Genomic DNA, 23,131 nt, shown 5'->3' with positions numbered 1-23,131 from the left:
TTGTTTCCATGATATACTTTATTTTAGAATCAGTGATATCATTACTGGATCTCTATGCTTGTTTATGCAATGCAGGCAGATCCCTGCAGGAGAGAGGGACCTGCAGGGTGCAGTACATAGCTTCCTGAAAACAGGAAGCAGTAGTAATGCCCACATGTGATGCTGCGCCTCCATGATTGAAAGAAGTGGGATGAGGACAGTCAGGCTCGGGAGGAAAAAGCTAGATGATGGTGGACTTCCTCCAGCCAGAAAATACAAGACACTAAAGCCGGATGTAGGTATTGTGAAGTGCAGTTTAGGACTCAGAGTCAGAGCTGGAATCAGAGTAGTCAGGTACAAGGCAGGAGGGAGCAGCTGGCTGTTTAGAGGGTCTGTCCATGGGTGGTGTCTTAGGTGGAGAGGTGTTTTTGTTACTGACAGTCTGTAGATCAGTGCTCTTGTTCACTGGCTGTATCAGTTCATTACTCTCCTGCTGCTTCACAATCTCCTCTGTTGCTTCTTGTCCACATTCAGCCGGGCAAACAGTCTTTTCCTTATCATTCCCCTCCTTTGATTCCCTCCGTACCACTCCGAGCAATAATGCCGACGCTACGGGGCTGGATGGAGGTTTAGGTCGGATCTTGAGATTCTTGAAGGAGTTGTTTGTTGTGTGGATCTTCACGTCACTTCCCCGTGAAAACCAAGAGCGGCTGGAAATCTCTGAGCGTTTCTTCTGCTGCCTTTTGTCATATGCTGGAAGGTAAAGGAATATAATAATAGTAAATCAAATCAGCTCTCCCACACAAATGAATCCCAGAAAAATAGGATAGTTTAGACTTGGTTCACTCAGTGCTTTTTACACTCAGGATCCTAAGCAGAATATGTATAGTCATTGGCAGTCTTGTCCTATTATCTATTGAGGTGGAATGTGGATTGTGTTAAGTCTGCCTGTCCCATTGTTAAATGTTAATGAGCCAACATTGTTCTGTCCAGATGGCTAGATAAGTAGTTCAGGTTAATTCTGTTTCTGTATACAATTTCATCTGCATAAGATAATGTAATCAGGCAGCCCCTGACCTGTGTGTGGTAATTTGATCGGGAGGGGGATGTCCATGCTGTATATAAATTCAGTGTGACTGTTCAATAAAGAGTGATTCCAGTAAAAGCTAAGTTGTTGGCTAGCTTTGTTTGAGGGCGGCTGGGAAAATCTGGTATATATGTTCATGACTGCAGGGAAGCTGTATACTGACGGAAGACCACAAGTACAGTGTGGGTCGGCGAGTTCCGTTACAATCCATATAAAATATGAATATTAAAAATAACAATGTCCACATTAGCAGCGCTTATTCATATTTTAGATGGACAATAGAAGCATCAGTGTAGAATTTTATTGTGGTATAGCAGCAGCTATTTTACATACATCTATCTAGTTGCACTGTGTTATCATAAGCGCTGGGTGAAAGAGACCTTTTGTTAATTTTGGGCTGGTCACTTTCCTTTTATACTAAGAATAAAAAGATAGAGTTGAGTAAACTAAAGCATACCAAAAGTTCAAGATATGGTCTTGGCCATGAAGGTTTCGATTACCCTTAACATGACAAGGTGATTCTTTTTTAAAAAGATGTTTCTTTTGCTTTTAAAATATTTAAGCGGAACATCACTAATGAAGTCCCACACATTCTCTCCCTTCCTCCAGTGTGTAATTGAGTTACAATTTTTTTTTTTTTTTGCGGGGGGGGGGGGGGGGGGAGACCGGTATCGAGTTTCATCAGTAACCACTTTCACAATCCTCGCCTCACCCCCTTCCCTCTTGCAGCCTCCTGGGACACATCACATATCCCAGGAGACTTCAGGACCATTCAAAATGCACCACAGAAGCTCACGCATGCACAGTGGGGGAACTGGTTGTGGTTCCTCAGAAAGCCACAGCAGGCTCCCGTATCCAAGATGGTGGCATCAGGTTCTGCAGCAGTAAGAAGGACAGTAATGGACCCCCAGACATTGTTAAGTATCCGATTTTTAAAAGTCAACAACCACATTATTCGTAGCCTCTGCTACAAACAAACTGAAATTCCTCTTTAAGGGAAAAGTTCACCTTTTCACAAAAACATAAAAAAGTAAACTAATTCTGAATATCCTGGCAAGCCCTTCTGTACCCCATACACCACAATGCACAGCCCCAGATTGAGTATTCATCATATTGCAGCATAGTCACATGGCTACACTGACCAAAAAGGAATTACCATTTCAAGCACTATAATGGATACTTACTCTGGAGCTGTGTATTGTGGTGTGCAGACCCTTATGCACGCAGCGTGAGGCTTAAAGGCTGCTAAGTGCAGTGGGGCTCAGAGGGGTGGCCAGGAGTTAGTTTGCCTTTCTATTTTTTAACATTAAAGCAGTAGTAAACCGTGTTCCAAAAAAAACAAAAAACTGGCCCCCCTGCTGGCTCATGTCATATTGTGCTAGAGTGCACCACATACTAGCACATTATAACAAACTTACTTAAAGCGATTGTTATTTTAATAGAAAAAAAAAAACAAGACTTTACAAACATGTCATACTTACCTGCTCTGTGCAGTTGGTTTTGCACAGACCAGCCCAGATCCTCCTCTTCTCAGGTCCCTGGCTGGAGCTTCTGGCCCCTCCCTCCTGTTGAGTGCCCTTACAGCAAGCAGCTTGCTGTGGGGGCACCCGAGGCGAGCTGCAGCTCCATGTATCCATTCAGACCCAGAGCTGTGGTTCGGCCCCGCCCCCCCCCCCCCTCCTGGTTGGCTGAGTTTTTATTGACAGCAGTGGGAACCAATGGCGCCACTGCTGTGTCTCAGCCAATTAGCAGAGAAAGTCCTGGATGGCTAAGGCACTCGTGGACATCGCTGGATAGAGATGGGCCTCAGGTAAGTATTAGAGGGACTGCTGCACACAGAAGGCTTCTTATCATAATGCAGAGAATGCATTAAGATAGAAAAAAACCTTCTGACTACAACCCGTTTAAAAAAAAAAAATTGATCCCTCCAGGTTCGCACTGCCACCACTGACAGGGATTCCATTTTCACCCGGTCTTCCTTCCAGGTTTGTGGGCTCCAGCTGTTTGAATGGCCGAGTTACAATGGCGTCACTCCTGCACATGTGTGTGAGAGTCACGGTCGTGGCACAGCTCATCTAACGGATGACATTCCACCCATCGAGAGCGCAGTGTGCATGCGCCAGTGACAACACTGGCAGCTACACATGTAAAGGTCTTCTAAACAGTGCATGTTTTAGGAGATGTTCAATTTACCTACAGGTAAGTCTGATTAGTCTGTAGGTATTAGATAAAAAGCGGAGTCTTCTACAACTTTAAACATTATCTTGCTTAGTATAAGAGGGCTCTAGTGCCTCAGTGTCGGTTAGGTCTAGCCAAGGACCCCAAATTTTAGTAAATTAAGCTGGGCATGCTCTTCATATATAGAAAGCTTCATGCACCAACATTTCAAACACATTGTAGTCTGTGGGTGTGAGTTTACTTGCATGAAAACACCGCAATCTGAACATGGTTCTATTTGAGGAACTGTACACAAAAGAGTCTAGAAGAAATACCTCAGGAGCATTAGGGGCAGGAGGCCCAGTTTTTGTTGAAGAGTGTGTACATTGGGCCAGTAGCTATGTATTAGTGGACAATACCAACAAATAGAAAGCTTGTCAGCTGTATCACTGTTGTGGACAAAGAGCCTGATCACAAGTCTCATTTATTTGAGTGAAGGCAGAGGTGTCATTTAGGAAGTGAATGAATTTGAATTGGATGAATCTGTCTGTAGTACTAATACTATCAATGTGAAAGGGGTAATAACAGTGCTTTCAGTGGGGTTTCTGGCCCCTATATTGGTATGCCCAGTTGTTGCATAGAAGTCTTTCCTCCTTTGGCTAAATCTTCTAAAGGAAAGGTTTATCAACACTCGCATTTAACATTCTGTTGGTATCTGGGTGCGTCCTCTAATGCTTACACTCCACGCTGTGGTACTTTAGTAGAGATGCAATCCTCTTATCTTCCTCTGTCTCTGGAAGGAGCTTCAAATCTAAGGAGGCCTTCTTCAGGAACGCCTGGTCCTTCTGTTCCTCCTCTCGAATCTGCTTTTTCTCTTCCTATGTTGGGAAAACAGAATAAATTCAAGGGAGTGCAAGTAAAAATCCTAAGGCGGGCACTGTGTTCAATTTCATGAAACTATATAAAATCATCTAGCACCCCACACACCGCTACCACTCCTGGTCCCTACAGTCAGCTCCCTGGAAGCCTATGAGACTTCCTGACTACAAAAATCATAGTGAAAGGGTTAGAACAGCAAAAGACAAGAAAGGATGGAACTGCCAGCATTACTAGTGAAAGACACCAGGGAGGGAAGTGTTACCAACATACACTTATCTCACAAATGTCTGCACAGTGACGGTGATGTTTTCTAGAGTCCCCATTTAAACAAAGAGTGGATTTCGCTATCCACTGGACACCACAATATTACTCCACATTGTGGCCTGCATTTTTCAGCCTATTCATTAAATGCAGGTCACAGTAAGGATCCTGTGGTTTCCCTGCAGGGAGAACTCTGATTGAAAGAGGGGCTGGTCACATGACTTTGATCAGGCCCTCCTCCTCTGAGAATTTTGCCTTTCTTCTTTGATTTTTATTGCACTCCAGTTGCTCCTGGGGAGTCTCAAAGCAAGCAGAGTGTAATGCACATTTGTAAGGGACACTTGTTCTTTAAAGAGACCCTGCCACTATTTAAAACAAAATGCAAGTAAAAGCACAAAAACTTATATTTGAAATGCTGACTTGCAGCATTTTTTTCCTCTTCATAAATGATTTTGTTCAATTTCAATGTGCCTTTGAATTTGCTGGAGAAGTTGATAACTCCAGTGGTCAATTCCCTAGCACAGCCACAGTTTCCCCTTTGACCTGTCACATCATAGCCCTTTCTTCTTATGGGGGTGTCTAATGATTGTCTGTGCTGGCCCAGCTCCTCCACCCCTCCCCCTCCTACAAAACCTTTTATGTAGCTGCCGGGGGAGTAAAGGGGAATACTATAGAGCAGGGGTTTCAAACTGGCGGCCTTCAAGCTGTCATGGAACTACAAGTCCCATCATGTCTCTGCCTCTGGGAGTCATTCTTGTAACTGTCAGTCCTGCAATGTCTCATAGGAATTGTAGTTCTGCAACAGCTGGAGGGCCACCAGTTTGAGACCCCTGCTATAGTCACTTGAGTCTGCTGGTTCTGCTGATATTACATCCAAGATGGTGTCACCCAGCAGCAGACTCCGAGCTTTTAGATGTCTACACATACATAAAATGTGTTAAATGCATATATATTTTTATAAGATGACTGTCATTAACCTCCCTGGCGGTATGATTCTGTCAGGAATTCTGTACCAAAAGCGGTACAATTTTTTTCATGGAAATTTGGCGTTATGTATTATAGGCCTACAATTCTTAGTAATTACTGACTTAAACCTGACCAAAACAAGAGTCTAGTAGACATCCCAGATGTGATAAATTTGAAACACAAACGCATGAATTATAATCTAATCAATAATATAATTTTATTATATAATATTATATATATATAAAATTATATTATTGATTAGATTATAATTCATGTGGTATTATATATATCACACACACACACACGTATATGTATATGTATAAAGGTTATGTGTGTGTTTGTGTTTTGTGCAACGTTCAATGTTTGAATTTCCCTCCCTAGTCCCGCTCCCATGCAGCATTGCTGCTGCAGGGAACGGAACTAGGAAGTGATCACACCGACGGAGGATGGACGAAAGGCGGGGATCTCAGACGGCTGGCGATCTCAGCAATGGGAGATCATCGCTGGATCGCCAGGAGAAGGTAAGACACCGCTGCGCGCTCTGCACATCCACCCCGAGCGAGACTTGGGGATACCGATAACAGCATGGAAAATCCACCCCGAGTCACGCTCGGGGATACCGCTAGGAGGGTTAAAGAAGAAGTACAGCCAAAGCTCGTTTGGCTGTACCTCTCTTGTTGATCACAGGAGTGCAGTTCGTTCTTAACTCCTGTGACCCGTTTTCAGCAGACAGCAGGCTGAAGCCCGATATCGGCTGATGTCACAGAGCCGGTCCAGGTTTGGGCACAATGAAGTCGGGAACTGCCCACATGCCTGAACTGGCAACCAGTTCAGCCTCTCACAGCTGAGAGCCTGAGCCGGCCGCTCCCTCCACTGCCTGGTGCTACAGTGAGCGAGGGGGGGCAGAGTAGACAGCGGTGAATGACAGTCATCAGCTCTCTGCTCACGGAGCCCTGAGAACCGAGCGATCAGCAGTGTTTTATCGCTTGATTCTGAGTTTTAGAGCCGAACCGGCGGGGGACAGATGCAGCATTGGACCGAAAAAAAATCCCATACTTTTCTATTAACATAAATGGTGTCTAAAAAAAGTTTTTTTTTTTTTTTTTTTAAGATATTTGGGCCTTTCCATCATGTACGGCAGGCTTATAGGTCCTATGAAGAAAGGACCATTGGATAATGACATTTTCATTAACTGGAATTTTTTCTCCTATCAGAGAGGCTTATTTGCTCAACAAACAAGGACATTGCCAAAAGTCACCCTATTTCTACTTCCAACAAGATATGAGGCTTAATATAGTTACAGAGTTATTCAGGTTAAAAAGGGCAGAAACTCCTAAAGCATGGTCCAATTTGCTTTGACGGGGAAAAAAAAAATGATTTCCTGATCATCTAAGGTAGTGGTCTCCAAACTGCAGCCCGCAGGATGGATATTGCCCTTTGCCTGCCTTTATCTGGTCCTTGGGACACTAATCCACTGATACAAGGCACTATTCCTCCCACAGAAAACATAAAGCACCACTCCTTTCACTGACCCCCAACAGTGGGGCACGATTCCTCCCACGGACACCAATGATGGAGCACTATTTCTTCCACTGACAACAAAAATGGGCCAACATTCCTTCCACTGACACCAATGATGGGCACTATTCCTTTCATTGATACCAACAGGGCACTATTCCTCCTACTAATACCAATGGTGGGGCACTACTTTTTCTTTACCCCCACTGACCACCAAGCCTGAGGCATGGTTTACTTCCACTGGCCACAATCTGGCCCCTCTAAAGTCTAAAGGACAGTAAACCGGTCCTTTGTTTGGAGACCCCTGATCTAAAGCAATCGGTTGTTCCCTGGATCAACAATCTCTGGTGTTATGGCCTTTAAATGTTAATAGAAAGTTATATTTTGCGCATTTAGGAATAGATCTAGATTTAAAAAAAAAAAAAACTGAGCTGTGCAGAACTAATTCCTATTTCACATTTTCACAGCTATTACTGTCTATACTTGGAGTTTAAACCTTCTTTACTCCAGATGAGCAAGGAGTGCCCCTAAGTCTTTGGCAATGATGAGCTTAAAGTGAATAACACATTCACAAGGTGGACTATTTATGCATTTATTCTTGGTGACTTTGCCCCCTTAAGTGCATTAAACATAAAAGTTAATTTTATTTTTTTTCCCACAAAAGGTGCCGCTATTAAAGCCAGGAGGTATGACAATAAAGAATTCCCTCTGTGTTAACTGAAATTTCCCTTTAGGAAGAAATATAACACAGTGGGAAATGGCAAGCAACATTAACAAGGCAGCTTACTCTAAACTTGCTGCGTAGAAGACTGTTGAGAGCAAAGTCATCCTTCCAGGCGCCCTGTGCTTCCTGCAGTTCAGACAGTGTGGGTATGGCCTTCTGCAGCTTCTCTTTATCTGCCGCACCGTGTTCCAGCCGGTACATGGAATCCGTCTCCAGTTTTTGCTTCTGTTCATGTTCTGTAAAAGGACAAAGAAATAATAGGGTGTGGGAAAACAAAGCCAGTTTAGCTCCAAGTTGCTCAGCCTTTGGGGGTGCATCACTCCTGCTCCATAGCTCCGCCCACCACACTAACCTGTTGTTAGGATTTGCTCATTCTCACTCATGTCCCATCGCTCCTCTTTCCTCTGCGCTCCGCTCACAATGACATAATCACAAGACGCTGGATCAGTCTGCATTTCAATGTAATTCACACATAAGTGACACTTCATCCTAAACCTAATGAATAAATATATGGAACACACCACCATTAATCCATGAGAGACTGCACTAAAATAAACCTGTAATAGAAGAAAAAAACGTTGGCCCATACCAACCAAAATCCATACGTCGCTTTTCTAGCACAGAATAAATGCTATACCATGAAAGCAATGTAAAGACTGTGGGAATGTCACATGGGTACTAATGAGGAGTAGGAGTAGGTATGAGCTAAGAATCCTAGTCCAAACCCACCTAAGTGAGCTTCAGGAAAACTGTAACTATACTGGGCCAATCATAAGTATCCAGGGCATGCCCTACTCCACAACTGTACAGTTACATGCCCATTGTAAGGGGGGCTGTGGAGAATGCCCCAGCTACAGATGATTGACCTAGTACAAGTAACAGTTTCCTGGTGGGCTCACTTGGGTGAGACTGGACTAGGGTCTAACACACCTGTCTGAGCTCATCACCAATCAGGAGCAAATACAAAAACAAAGACATGACAGTATCTAATGAATAAAAAGTTCCTGGCGCAAAAGGCAGGTCTGCATGCTGCTGAATTATTGTGAAATTTCACTTGCCAGGGGACAAGTTCTTTAAAGTGATAAAGGCTTACATTTTTTTTTCATACTTACCTGCTCTGTGCAAAGGTTTTGTACACAGCAGCCCCTGATCCTCCTCTTCTTGGGTCACCTGACGGTGCTCCTTGCTCCCCTCTTCTGAGTGTCCCCATAGCAAGCTACTTGCTATGGGGGCACTTGTGCAAGCTCGCAACCAAGCCCCTCTCTGTGTGTCCATAAGACACAAAAAAAAGGGGCTTGGCCTCGCCTCTGCCCCTCCTTACTGGCTGTGATTGACAGCAGCAGGAGCCAATGGCTCCCACTGCTGTCTCTAAACCAATGAGGAGGCAGAAAGCCGGGACAGCAGCCACTCTGCAGGGGGAGCTGAGTGCTGAAGGTTTTTTACCTTCATGCATAGCAGCCTTTGCAACTACTTTTTTTCGTTAGTTTTTAGATGATATACCCAGCCTAAATATAAGCCGTTACCTGTATATAGGAGTTGTGTAGTAATTGCCCACTTTCTTCTTCTCTGCATTGTATCGCACACCTGGGAGACACACAGAGCACAAATTAGTCAGTAAGAAATAATGACAGAGCCATAGGACAAGAGGTGAATAAATGAGCACATACCCATTCCAATGTGATTCTTGCAGCCATCACACCATATGTTATAAGGCATTTCAAACCTGTCAAGATTAGAGGTAAACAAGGGTCAGACAAATTAAACCAGGGATCCCCAAACTATGGCCCTCCAGCTGTTGCAGAACTACACATCCCATGAGGCATTGTAAAACTTTGACATTCACAAACATGACTAGGCATGATGGGAATTGTAGTTCCTGAACAACTGGAGGGCCACAGTTTGAAGAGCCCTGAATTAAACCTTAGCAGGGCCCTCCGAGTTAAGAGTGAGAGGTTCCCTGAAGTCTGACAATTACTGCTCTAAAAACCGCCTGATCTCATGCTGACAATGTACGATGTCACCTCAGTGTGACGAGTGTTGTCCAAACACATCGAAATCTGATTGTGCAATGTTCCTTCCATTGACCAACAACCCTGAAGCGCAAGGCTGTATTGTGTAGGTTGGGATCCTCACATTACTTTGTTTTGGTGACTTTAGGGGAGTCTGTATTATCAGATAACAACCTGTAAGGTCAGCTTAACAATAACATAGCAGAGCCCTTTAGTTGAGTGAAGGTTGTGGCTATCTGATACTTACCTTGATCCGATGGCCGCAACCTCCTGTGTATGTGAACTTCCAGTGCCACAAATCTCACTGTCCTGGCTGCACCTGCATTTTACAGCCCCCATAGAGGATGAAGTCTATAGAGAAGTCTATAGGGCAGTAATGTGCAGCTAGGATGTGAACAAAACACTGGAGGTAGCGGCTGTCAGATTTAGGTAAGTAGGCATGTGTGGAGGGTGGACTAGGTCAGGGCAAAAAAAGGGTATGCAAACTTTGTCTTAAAGTGCACTTTATCCTTCACGCCCCCCTAACAATGAAAACAAAATTGTGTAGCCTCTTACCTGATGATAAGGATGCCCTGAGACAACTTCCGGGCCCGTTCCCGCAGCGGGTGACTGTTCCGATAGCGATTGAGAGAGCCATGCTGACAGCAAACAAAAAAAGAAGAGATAAAGATTAGTTGAGGCTTGTAAGAAATTTTATTTTATCCAAGTGTTATACCCAAAAAAAAAAAAAAAAAAAAAAAAAAAAAGGTGTCTTATCCACTTCAGCCCCAGAACGTTTTACCCCCTTAATGACAGGCCATTTTTTGCGATTCGGCACTGCATTATTTTAACTAAAAATTGCGCGGTCGTGCGATGATGTAATCAAATGCAATTGACGTCCTTTTTTCCCCACAAATAGAGCTTTCTTTGGGTGGTATTTGATCACCTGTGTGGTTTTTATATTTTGCACTATAAAACAAAAAAAGAGCGACAATTTTTTTTTTTTCAAAAACACATTATTTTTTACTTTCTGCTATAAAACATTCCCAATAAAAAAAAAAAATCATATTTTTCTATCAGTTTAGGCCAATTTGTATTCTGCTACATGTTTTTGGTAAAAAAAAAAAAAATCCCAAAAAGCGTATATTATTTGGTTTCGCAAAAGATATAGTGTTTACAAACTATTGGATAGATTTTTTGACTTTTTTTTTTTTTTTATTAGCAACGGTGGCGATCAGCGATTTTTAGTGGGACTGCGACGTTGCGCAAATCTGACACTGACACTTTTTGGGGACCAGTGACACCAATACAGTGATCAGTGCTAAATAATATGCACTGTTACTGTATAACAGTGGGGGGGGGGGGGGGGGCTCTGTGACAGGCACACTGAGATCGGGGTTTCCTGTCAGTTTCCCCCGAAGATCACGGGAGGCCGGTGGCGATCGAGCCCGCTACTCCCGCTGTGTCTAATAAGACCGCCTGCACATATTCACGTACATGATTATGCGCAGCCAAGCCGCCCTGCCGCAGTAAATTTGCTTGGGGGGGGGGTCGGCAAGTGGTTATCTATCAGGTTGTGTTCTACATTACTGTGCACACAATGGGGGGAGATTTACTAAAACTGGAGAGTGCAAAATCTGGTGCAGCTGTGTATGGTAGCCAATCAGCTTCCAGGTTTTAATTGTCAAAGCTTAATTGAACAAGCGGAAATTAGACTATGCACAGCTGGACCAGTTTTAGTAAAGCCAATTGGAATATACAGCAAGTAGGAAACAATGGAGAAATTGCCCATCAGGAAGTGCTGAAGATTTTCTTATCAAAGTGGCTGGAAATTAAGCCATAAAAAGGAAGATTTGGGAGGATCCTGGAGGTGAGGGCACCTATAGGTTCCTGCATTTTTTGCTGCAGCAGTTTTCACCCTCCTCCCAGTGATAAAGTCCCTTTAATACCAACCATAGGCATAAAAGAACTGTTCATAAACATGATCATTTTGGATAAATGAGTACAGGCAGTTCCCAAGTTATGAACATTCAAGTTACAAACGACTCCTACTTACAAACGGAGGGAGAAACAGGAAGTGAGAGGAAATCTACCCCTAGGAAGGGAAATTCACTCCTGGCGGAGTTATCATGGGGAAAAAAGATGTCTCCACTGAAGGTGTATCACCAATCCTTTCCACAACAACTCAAAATGATCAAAATCCAGTTGTCACAGGGACAGAAAGTAAGTTTAAATCTTCTGAACAGGGGCACAGACAGCAAAACAAACGTTTCCTATTCTAGCCAAAAAACGTAATTATTTTTTCGGCTGGAGTTACACTTACAAAATGTACCTGTTCCAACTTCCATACACATTCAACTTAAGAACAAACCTACAGACCCCATCGTAACCCAGGCTGAGAGGCTGCAGCTGCTGGAACAGGTTACACACTCCACCCTAAATACGGGTGGAACATATAACATGTTCCGAAAGGTGAAATTATCCTTTAAAGTGAAGCTAAACTTTTATTTCCCTCCAATGTTGAAAAGATTCGGCCGACGACCGATCGGCCGATTTTCGGCTTGTTAGTATGATGCTTCCGACAGCGCACTTTCGGCCGAAAAGAATCTGTCGTGCAAGCATTAAAATTTTTGTATGCCGACACCAGAACGGCCGATTGTTCGCCAGTCAATACAGAATTCGGCCGACAGACAGCAGATTTGCAAGACTGGGCATGCTCAGAAAAGAAAAAACACACGGAAAGTTAACCATCACATGACATCACTTCTGCAGTCGGCTGTAGTCGGCGGACAAAATTCTTGTGCAGTCTTTTGCACTTTTCAACAGACATGACAGCCCGGGGACAAAAGACGGCCGATCGTTCGGCCGACGATCTGCACGTGTGTACGGGGCATAAGGGAGGGTTATAACTCCTGTCAGTTCTTTTTGCTATGTGTGTCCCATTGGGGAGATTTGCCTTCACTACCGGTCTTATAGTCAGAACAAGAAGTGAGAGGAAATCCCTCCAAAGTGAGGGAAATCCCTGGTTGTCACCAGAACTAGTGTCCCCATTGGAAGATTTCCCCTCTATTCCTGTTCTAGTGACAAGCCAAAGCTTAAGATTGTCTTTTACTATCAATGATAAAGGTAAACAGAAGAAATAGGGAAAGCGAATTTCCCTAAGGCCCCTTTCACACAGGGGAGTCCGTCGCAGGGGATCGATCTGCTGATACCCCGCTCTCCCGCTGAGCAGGCGGATGGCCCCTCTGTCTCTGCTCTGTATGCAGAGACAGAGCTGTCAGGTCCCCGCTGTCCTCTATGGGGGAATCGGATGGGAACGGACCGCCTGTCCATTCTCATCCGATCCGCTGGACGGATGGAAAATAGGGTTTCCATCCGTCCAGATTTGATGGATCGGATGTCAGCGGACATGTCCCCGCTGACATCCGCTGCCCCATAGAGATGCATGGGGCATCCGTACAGATCCATCTGAAACACTGACAGGCAGATTTGAACGGTCCGCTAGTGTAAAAGGGGCCTTACAGGGGTTCTACTCCATCTACACTCTATCCAAAAATTAAAAAAAAAAAAAAGTTTTGCCTTTAGATATACTTTAAAATGGAACTTTACCCATAGCAACTTGCTTTTTGCTGGAGGCAGACATTTTGCTGAAGCCCAGAGTCCCCAAACAGCAGTAAATCATAAAGTGGAACTAAACCCACTGATTTAACGGTTTCAAAAAACAGTTACATTCCTGGAATGCCGGGATTGCTAACCGTTACATTTGCTTGTGTCCTCAACCAAACTGTCAAACCATCAAATGGCTGGAGTCATAACTGATCACATGCAGCACCATGGCAGCTGCGGTTCAAACAGAAGCAGCTTCCTTGGTTGTAAAGTATAGGAGGGTTTAATTCCGCTTTAAGGCTTTCAGCAGATCGGCCTCTACAAATTCAGGAGTGCCTAAAAATAGAGACCAACCGAGCATGTGCAGAGAAGGGGGAGAAGGTGCATTACTGGATTTTAAACAGTATAGACACTTATTTTTAATGTTTTACATCGCTATACCTGCAAAAGGGGCCAACCTGAAGTCATCTAGCAGGACTTAATATTCTAACTTAAGTTCCACTTTAGGCTATAATAATTACAGGGGGTAACAAATACACTTTAAAGTAGAACTAAACCCCCCTATCATTTTCAGCCCAGGAAGCTGCCATCTGAGCGATTGTTTGATCTGTAACCGCCATGACGACGCACATGCGATCAGTTATGACTCCAGCCTTTTCATGGCTTGACAATCTGCTTTTGACAACAAGCAAATTTGACAGTTGGCATTCCTGGCATGCTGGGAAAGTAACGTTTTTTTTTTTAAATTGATGGGTTTAGTTCTGCTTTGAGATCGGACTTCCCCCGGGGAAATCAAAACCTGACATTTGGTTTATAACAACTTCCTGACCCGACTGTCATCAGCCAGATCAGATGGCGATCGCCCCTTTGGGCAGTCTGGTAGTAAATGAAGGCAGATTTTGTGAAGGAATTTATAATGTAAACGGTTGGCGTTATATAAATCCTGTATAATAATAAGGAACAGATCATTATGGGGTTTATAGACATGTAAAACAAAAATCCGCTGCTACTTCTTACGTATGTAGCACCCTCCTAGTTAGGTGCAAGGAAAATGTATATGTGGCCCTGTCTGCTTATCAGGGGTGCCTGAATTGTTAGCTAGCTGTCACATGTTTCCAGGTGTATCTGTTGAGTCTGGGGAGTTTCCCCACTGTGTCCAATGAGGGATCTTGTTGGTCAGTGGAGGAAACCTAGCCAATGGCACACCAGGGTTTATGACTGTCTCAGTGGGCGGGGTTACCGCAATGCACCTTGGGATTGGATTTAAATCTGTGGGGAGCATGTGAACGAGCGTCCTTTGGCGGGAGCATTAGTCCCAGGAGAAGGTGTCGGCTGTCTCTTCTCCTGTCAGAGAGTGAGGGTGGTCCGGGCAGTCGGCCTAGAGCAGTGGTCCTCAACTCCGGTCCTCAGGGCCCACTAACAGGCCAGATTTTAAGTATTACCTTGGGGAGACTAGAGTACTGCAATCACTGAGCAGCAAATTATATCACCTGGGATGTATTTCAGTTATCTTGCAAACCTGGCCTGTTAGTGGGCCCTGTAGGGCAGGGTTGAGGACCACTGGCCTAGAGCAGTGGTCCTCAACTCCGGTCCTCAGGGCCCACTAACAGGCCAGATTTTAAGTATTACCTTGAGAAGCTGCAGACTAGAATACTGCAATCACTGAGCAGCAAATGATATCACCTGGGATGTATTTCAGTTATCTTGCAAACCTGGCCTGTTAGTGGGCCCTGAGGACCAGGGTTGAGGACCACTGGCCTAGAGGACCGGAGGTTGAGCTGGGCTGTAGAGAAGGATCCAGAGTGTTGCTGACCGAGTGGAGCTGCTGGGCAGAAGTCTTCAGGAAAAACAGTATTGTGAGTACTCAAGATCTGCTCAGGGGTCTGCCTAGGAAAGGGGAACACTCCAGAAGCTCAAGGGGTTCCAGGCGCCAGTTAACCAGTAGTATTGGCAGTGAAAGGGGGTGCCAAGTGTTCAAAGCCCTGAAGATAGGGAAGTGAAAGGGAGCGCCAGTGTGGGCCCTGAAGTGTTCGGCAGTGTAGCTACCTCAGGCGGGAGTACCTCAGGGAGCTAAAAAGGGACTTCCGCAGTAGAAAGGGAAGTTACACTGATACCATGGATGAGCCCTCACCTCCGGTTCCCGGAGTATCTTTGGCTGACGCGTAGCTGGGTGTCATATATGTAGGTTGATGTGACCCGCTTGAGCCTCCCTGACCGCACTGTGTTCTTGCCTCCCTTTTGGTTTTTTGATACTCGGTACTATTGAGCACAAGAGTTTTTGGAACGGTAGCCATGCTGGGGGGTGGGGGGAGGTTTTCATGGGTTCTATGGGGGTTTTTATTTCTTTTTCTATGATTTTTTATTTTTCTTGTTTACTTGTAGGATTGTGGTTCTGTGTTGTTGAGCCTGGGTATGCCCACAAGGCTCTGTTTTGTATGTTGTGTTTCTAAAAATTCAATAAACAAAGTTTCAAAAAAAAAAAGAAAGGGAAGTTACAGCATCAAGTCAGCGTTATCCGGCATCCGGCCAGCGCTAATCAGCGTCAAGCAGCATTTATCCAGGGACCCCGTATAGTTCAGTCGCAGGAGTATCCCACTCATCCCTTCCCCTTATTGAAGTTGCAAATAAACCAAAAACCCAAAGATACTGGACTGGTCCTTGTCTCAGTGCTCACACTCGGAGACACATGTTCATAGGTACTTTTGTTGCACCCGGTGACCCAGGGGGACCCACAGCCAGCACCTATGCTGGGAATCCGGCTACACGTAAATCATACTTTCTGTAGTCACACTTACTTTGGCGGGATCAAAATCCGGAGGGTAATACTTGTTGGTTCCTTTTCTCTCCCCCTAAAAGGACAAAACAAAAGCAATGAGAGAGTTAATTCTTTGTAATCCATTGCTGTGGAGGGAATCCCTCTCCTGGCAGGCTGAGGCTCTATGGCAGACATGGGAGTGATGTGTAACACACCACACACTGCTGGGGCTCAGGGCTCCCCAGGCCAGGCTGCAATGCTCAGACACTCCATTAGAACTGACACCATGAGGCTTCCTCCTTCATTCTATGAGGACAGGTTCTCTTTATGTGCCAGCACCCTGTCACTCTGATATTAGAACTTACCATGCTGCTACACTTCTCTTACAGCTCCCTCTGTGTCCTCCTCCTCCTGCACACCTCTGTTGTTGTCTGAACGTCACATAAAAGCGACCCAGCCTGGGAAATATACAAGTTTACTTCCAGGTGTTCCGTGTCCCCGCTCCAGTAGCGCCGCCTGCCTGTATAACTCAACGGAGACCGGTCTTCGGAAACATGGCCGCCAACCTGAATCCAGGTGGGGTGCTGGAGACACTTAGTTTGTTACTAGGGTGTCAGCTGATAACGGTAAATATACAAGTTTACTTCCGGGTGTTCCGTGTCCCCGCTCCAGTAGCGCCGCCTGCCTGTATAACTCAAAGGGGATCGGTCTTCAGAAACATGGCCGACAACCTGAATCCAGGGGAGGTGCTGGAGACACTTAGTTTGTTACTAGAGTGTCAGCTGATAACGGTGGCCTCACAAGGGACAAACATCCTTTACATGCCGCAATGTTATGCAATATTGTTGCAGGTATCCTGCCTTTTGCTGAAGTAGCTGATTTTGGATATAATATCTGTTTTTAGTCAGAAGAAGTGGATTGTGCAGAACTGTTTGTGCAGGGGGTGGAAGTGTTTTTGTTTTCCATTTTGGATAGAGTAAGATAGGGTTATACATAGCGCCAGCCCACCCACCCCAACCCCCAGGGTTGCCACCTCATCCCTTTAATCCAGGACACATATGAATTACACAGGTTCTTCTGAGGCTGATATAACGCAGATAAAACAGTAAGGCTACTTGTGGGCGTAGCGGATCGCGGGCAGAATCACTGTGATTCTGCCTGTGATCCGGAAATCATTGCAAATCGCGGGACGCCTGTGTGATGTCCGTGATTTGCAATGCCACCCCAAACGATGTTGCCACGATTTCCGCCTGCCGAATCGCAGTAACATCACGCAAACAGAATAGCGGGACGCATGACGCCCAAAAAAGGTACAGGAGCTTCTTTTGTGCATCATGCGATTCTGTTTGCGCGATGTTACCGCGATTCGGCAGGCGGAAATCGCGGCAACATCGCACATCGTTTGGGGTGCCATTGCAAATCACGGGCATCGCACAGGCGTCCCGCAATTTGCAATGATTTCCAGATCGCGGGCAGAATCGCAGTGATTCTGCCCGCGATCTGCTGCGCCCACATGTGAACGTAACTTAAGTGAGCTTAATTACCACCTTAATCAGTCACAGAACCTGTGTAATTAACCACTTGCCGACCACCCCATGCAGATTTACTGTGGCAAGGTGGCACAGCTGCGCATAATCACGTACATGTTCGTGATTATGTGCATGTGGTGCGCGCCGCCGGAAGCCGCGCACCCACTGTGATTAGGCACAGCAGGAGTCAGACCGCAGGAGGACTGGGCTCGATCGCCGCCGGCCTCCCCGCGATCTTCTGAGACACTGACAGAAGAGCTGTCTGCCTATGTAAACAAAGCAGGCAGCTCTCCTGTCACACAGGCACAATGAGATCATGTATTTTCCCAACACAGATCTCTGTGTGCCTGTCACAGAGCCCCCCCCCACAGTAAGTAAGCACAATTTAGGAGCACACTTAATCCCTTCCCTGCCAGTGTCATTCATACAGTAACAGTGCATATTATTTAGCACTGATTACTGTAGTAATGTCACTAGTCCCCAAAAAGTGTCAAAAATATCAGTTAGGGGTCCAATCCGTCTGCCGCAATGTCTCAGTCCTGCTAAAAATCGCTGATCGCTGCCATTACTAATAAAAAAAAAAAAAAAAGTCCAAAAATCTATCCCGTAATTTGTAAACGCTATAACTTTTGGGAAAACCAATTAAAATACGCTTTTTGGGATTTTTTTTTTTACTAAAAAATATGTAGCAGAATACAAATTGGCCTAAACTGATAAAAAAATTAGATTTTTTTAATTTTTTACTGGGAATGTTTTATAGTAGAAAGTAAAAAATGTGTTTTTTTTCAAAATTGTCGCTCTTTTTTTGTTTATAGTGCAAAATCTAAAAACCACAGAGGTGATCAAATACCACCAAAAGAAAGCTCGGTTTGTGGGGAAAAAAGGACATCAATTGTCTTTGGGTACAGCGTCACACGACCACGCAATTGTCAAAGTAACGCAGTACCTAATCGCAAAAAATGGCCTGGTCATTAAGGGGGTAAAACCTTTCGGAGCTGAAGTGGTTAATGTGTGTCCTGATTTAAAGGGATGAGGTGGAAACCCCTCCCCCCATCATTTTTTGTTTTTGCCATCTGTTTTCCATTGGGGAGATTTCCCTTCACTTCCTTTCCCATAGCCAAACAGGAAGTGAGAGGAAATCCCTCCAAAGTGAGGAAATCCAGGGGTGTGACCAGAACTAGTGTCCCTATTGGAAGATTTCCCTGCCATTCGCAAAATTTGGGATTATCTTTTACTTTCAGTGATATCGGTAAACCGGACAGATACACAATTCCCAGCTTTCTGAGATGGGAACAAGGGACACCTATTAGCAAAAGTATGTAGGCATAGGACACACCTCCTTAACCACTTTAGCCCTGGAGGATTTGGCTGCTCAATGACCAGGCCCTATTTTGAGATTCGGCACTGTGTGATTTTAACGGACAATTGCGCAGTTCTGCGACGCTGTACCCAAAAGAAATTGACGTCCTTTTTTTCCTAGAAACAGAGCTTTCTTTTGGTGGTATTTGATCACCTGTGCGATTTTTACTTTTTGCGCTATAAACAAAAAAAGAGCGACAATTTTGAAAAAATAATATTTTTCACATTTTTTTTATATGAAATTCCCCCCCCCCCCCAAAAAAAATTTAAAAATCAAAATTTTTTAACATTTTAGGCCAATTTGTTTTCCACTACATATTTTTGGTGAAAAAAAATCTCAATAAGCATATTTTGATTGGTTTGCGCAAAAGTTATTGCGTTTACTAACTATGGGAAAGATTTCTGTCATTTTTATTGTTTTTTTTTAACTAGTAATGGCGGTGATCTGCGATTTTTTTTTTTTTTTTTGCGGGACTGCAACTTTACGGCGGACAGATCGGACCCCTGACTAACATTTTTGACACTTTTGGGGGTACCAGTGACATTACTACAGTAATTAGTGCTATACATATGCACTGTTACTGTAAAAATGACACTGGCAGGGAAGGGGTTAACTTTATTAGTGATCAAGGGGTTAAGTGTGTCCCTAGGAGCGTGCTTTTAACTGTAAAGGGGTGTGGCTTTTGATGTAACCACAGAGACATATGATCCTACATAGCAGGATCGTATGATCTCTGCTGTTACACCAAGAAGAATGACAGACGGCTTTGTTTACATCAGCCGCCTGCCTTTCTCCCTCTCCAGTGGGAGATCGTGAGTGACCGGCGGACATCAGAACCTCGCCGTCACTCGTGCGGGGATGCCCGTGAACGAGCGGGGGCGGAAGAGCGCCTCTGGCGGTGCGCGCTCGCCCCCTATTGGCTCACGGGCGAGTGATGTACCCATACGTCACTTTGCCTGCACAGGGCTGACCGCCGCAGTAAATGTGCGGTGGGTGGGGCGGAAGTGGTTAAAGGAGAATTATACAAAATAAAGATTAGTTAAACCCACAAGTGCTTTGTTACTACTATTATTCCTTTATACTGATTTTTAAAATTTACAAATGCAGCAATTTAGAAATGGGATGAAAGGTTTAGCACTGGGGGAGGAACATGTTTTGAAAGATAAATAGTGCATTTTATATATAACTATATAGATCAGACCAACATGAGGGACAAATCAGGAGGAAAGGGACAGGGGAAGCTTGTTCCAAATCAGGGACAGTCAGGCGCTATGCAAATACAGAGGGGGAATCTCCCTAATGGGGACACAGACAGCAATAAAAACCGAGTTCTAATCTCTCTCCACTCCATCCAAAATGAAAAAAAAAAAAAAAAAGTTTTGCCTTTAGTGACACTTTAAACTAGAAGGAAAACTTTAGTTTTCGATAGAGAGGAGAGGGATTAGAACCTCTGTCAGTTTTTATTGCTGTCTGTGTCCCAGTTAGGGAGATTCACCCTCTGTATTTCTCCTCTCTACCATTATCACTGAGAGTAATAGTAAATCTGTCTCAGTGACCACATTTGTGCCTCAGTCATGCCACTCTGTGCCTCATCCATGTCCAAAGAAACAAAGTAAAAAAGGCAAGCACTAGTGAACAATCAGTGTAAAGTCAATATGAGAAAACATGTGAAAGCGAATAATCCAAATGGTTACAAACTGGAATTTGCATAAAATCAACAGTCCTTAGGGATATAAGTGACTTAAATGTCCAGTATGGCGGTGATCACAGTGCTCAGCAGATCCCGACACCAACAGGGAATGGAGATATAATATGCTCACCAGAACGGTAGGACACAGAGCGCCATATAGCACCTGGGTCAGAACAGCTTGATATGATGTAGATGGATATTCCAAATCAATAGGGAATACCACGGATGTTCAATGTTCAAGTAAGATCTTGTAGTAGATGTATCGTCACACCAAAAACTCCCATTCAGCCAGAATATAGCAGATAGAACCAAAAAAGGAGCACAAAATAGTGTAACACTGCTAAAATTGTATTTAAAAAATAAACCAAAATGCATTTACAGACATCCCATGGATAAGAGCATAAACAGATGTCCGTCTGTGGCACATCAGTGCTCATCCGTGCCACATCAGTGTTTATCTGTGCCACATCAGTGCTCATCCGTGCCACATCAGTGCTCATCCGGGGGCACATCAATGCCACATCAGTGCTCATCCGTGCCTCATCCATGCCACATTAGTGCTCATCCGTGCCTCATCCATGGCACATCAGTGCTCATCCATGCCACATCCATGGCACATCAGTGCTCATCCATACCACATCCATGGCACATCAGTGCTCATCCGGGGCACATCTGCAGCGTCCCACTCATGACACGTGGGAACTGCAAATGTATTATTTCTTTGTCATCGCTGTATTGCATGTCATTTTGCATTTGACATTTGTTAATCCCTGTTCATAGGCTGGTCAAGTGTGCTTCATACTTCCCACCACAAGATGGGGATAGCACCACTTTGGGATATCTATCCCAGCTCAGGTTTATCTGTGGTCAGTGTTCAGTTCAGGAAGTGAGTGTACAGAGGAGAATGTGAAGGTGACAGAAGGTCAGTCCAGAGAAGGGACAAATTGGAACTGCTTAAATCAAAGGGTAAAAGCCACCAAACGGCAGCAAGACCTTTGAGAATAAAGGTGAAGGATTTCTTAGCCACTGGCAACCTCACCAAATTTCACTGGATTCTAAAGGGACCAGGAACAAGTAAGCATTATACTGAACCACAGCCTGAGACAAGACCTACCAAAACCTATTAACAGTGGATAAGCAGAATTCCTCTATTTACCCAGAGACTGTATTCTATCTGGATGTTTGTACTGCAATCAAAACCAGTCACAGTAAAAGTTGTGAGTTGTATCCTACCACTGTCTACCTCATTCTTCACTATTGCTACTACAACTGGTTGTACCACCATTAACGGTACTGGCGTCACGACAAATACCATCAAGGGACCCAGCCACCACAAGCACTCTAAACACCCCTGTCATCATGGGCACCTCAACCACCATCTTGGCTGGCGTTTCCCTATCACAGAGCGTGCCCCGGAGGATTTCGTGCTGTCTTCCTCTTCACTGTGCGACCAGCCCAGGGAGGCTTTCTGCTAACCGTGAGTAAACCGATGAACTGTATTATTGCTGTCTCTCATCGGCCCACCGTGCACCTCACGTGTCGCCCCTGCGGTTCTGGCTCGTCGCATAAAAATTTGGCGTCACGAACAGGATATTAACCCCTGCGCCTTATCTAAAAGACTGTCGCACCAGAATAAGCCCCTTTGCTTTATTGAGAGACTGTTTACTTATTGCATGCTGTGTGGGGCCACAGAACTGTTTAAACTGTTTCAAAGTCGCATGGAAGTGTTATCCCAGTTATCAGCATAAAAATCGCAGCATCCAAAGAGAGAAAATCAGACATTTGTGTGTCAACAAAACTGCTTGCTGTATTTGAATTGACTGTTTCTATTCACTTAAAATGGCTGCCGGAGACCTTCTTGTTCAAAAATTTCTGCGCCATCACTGTGGATAAGTTAGTGACACCCCCTGAAGAGCGGGAAAGTTTGGTGCCACCCATTTATGCAAAATTGTCCGGCCAGCCCGCCTTACCTTTTGCTGTGTCAATCCTGGGAGGTGAGTGTGACAAGTGCACGCCCCAGAAGTCGCCAGACTTCGCATGCGAGCAAAAGAAGAGAAAATAATCACATTGCTTGCCGTCCGAGCAGTAATCGCAACCTGTCAGTTGCCTCTACTAACTATAAGGAGCACTAATAGCAGGAACTCTGCCAGAGACCCAAAATCAACATTGCTGCAGCATTGTATTCAGCTGACATTAAATTCTTAAAGGGCCATACACCCGCAGGACAGCGGTCGCCCATAGCAACGCCGCACAAAAAGTGTCTAAAAACGCATTTGACTTACCTAACTATAATTCACCTGCTGTCACCATGTCTGTGCAGGAAGATGACGTGCAGCCTGACCTCAGCGGACCCCCTGCAGCAGCCGCAGTCGGTCCCAGTACAATACCAACCGCTGCAGCACCAAGCTTAATGCCTTTAACCATGCCTTATTATTTTGGGGCCCCATGGTTCCCACGATATTCTGGAGAAATTCATACTTTAATGGACTTTAAAGAAAAAATTCTTGCTGTGTTCAGATTGTACCCTGTATCCTCAGAGCAACAGATGGAGATTCTTCTTGCGCAATTGGAAGGAGCTGCGCTCAGAGAAGTGAAATCTTGGCCGAGCTCAGAGAGAAAGACCATGGAGCAG

At 44.7% G+C, this 23,131-nt stretch overlaps 1 protein-coding gene across 1 annotated transcript; it reads right to left on the bottom strand.

Annotated features, from left to right (window-relative positions):
• Positions 1 to 16,362, bottom strand: YJU2B (YJU2 splicing factor homolog B). The gene is made up of 9 exons (XM_082255492.1): positions 16,286 to 16,362; positions 15,961 to 16,014; positions 10,136 to 10,218; positions 9,239 to 9,294; positions 9,095 to 9,155; positions 7,924 to 8,066; positions 7,635 to 7,807; positions 3,963 to 4,101; positions 1 to 732 (listed from the first exon to the last, which is right to left on the bottom strand). Exons 1-9 carry the CDS (start codon positions 16,286 to 16,288, stop codon positions 296 to 298), a joined length of 1,149 nt encoding a protein of 382 aa, XP_082111618.1. The 5' UTR covers positions 16,289 to 16,362; the 3' UTR covers positions 1 to 295.
• Positions 16,363 to 23,131: the final 6,769 nt, after the last annotated feature.

This window comes from Pelophylax lessonae (genome assembly GCF_965119305.1).
Source record: "Pelophylax lessonae genome assembly, chromosome: 4".
Taxonomy (NCBI): Eukaryota; Metazoa; Chordata; class Amphibia; order Anura; family Ranidae; genus Pelophylax; species Pelophylax lessonae.
This window is presented reverse-complemented; position numbering and strand designations above follow the sequence as displayed.

Excerpts from the sequence above, each read along its gene's own strand:
- YJU2B (XM_082255492.1), bottom strand. Across the intron at positions 7,808-7,923 it reads TGAGCAAATCCTAACAACAG|AACATGAACAGAAGCAAAAA; the intron begins GTTAGTGTGGTG and ends GTCCTTTTACAG. Across the intron at positions 4,102-7,634 it reads TTCTACGCAGCAAGTTTAGA|GAAGAGAAAAAGCAGATTCG; the intron begins GTAAGCTGCCTT and ends TTCCCAACATAG.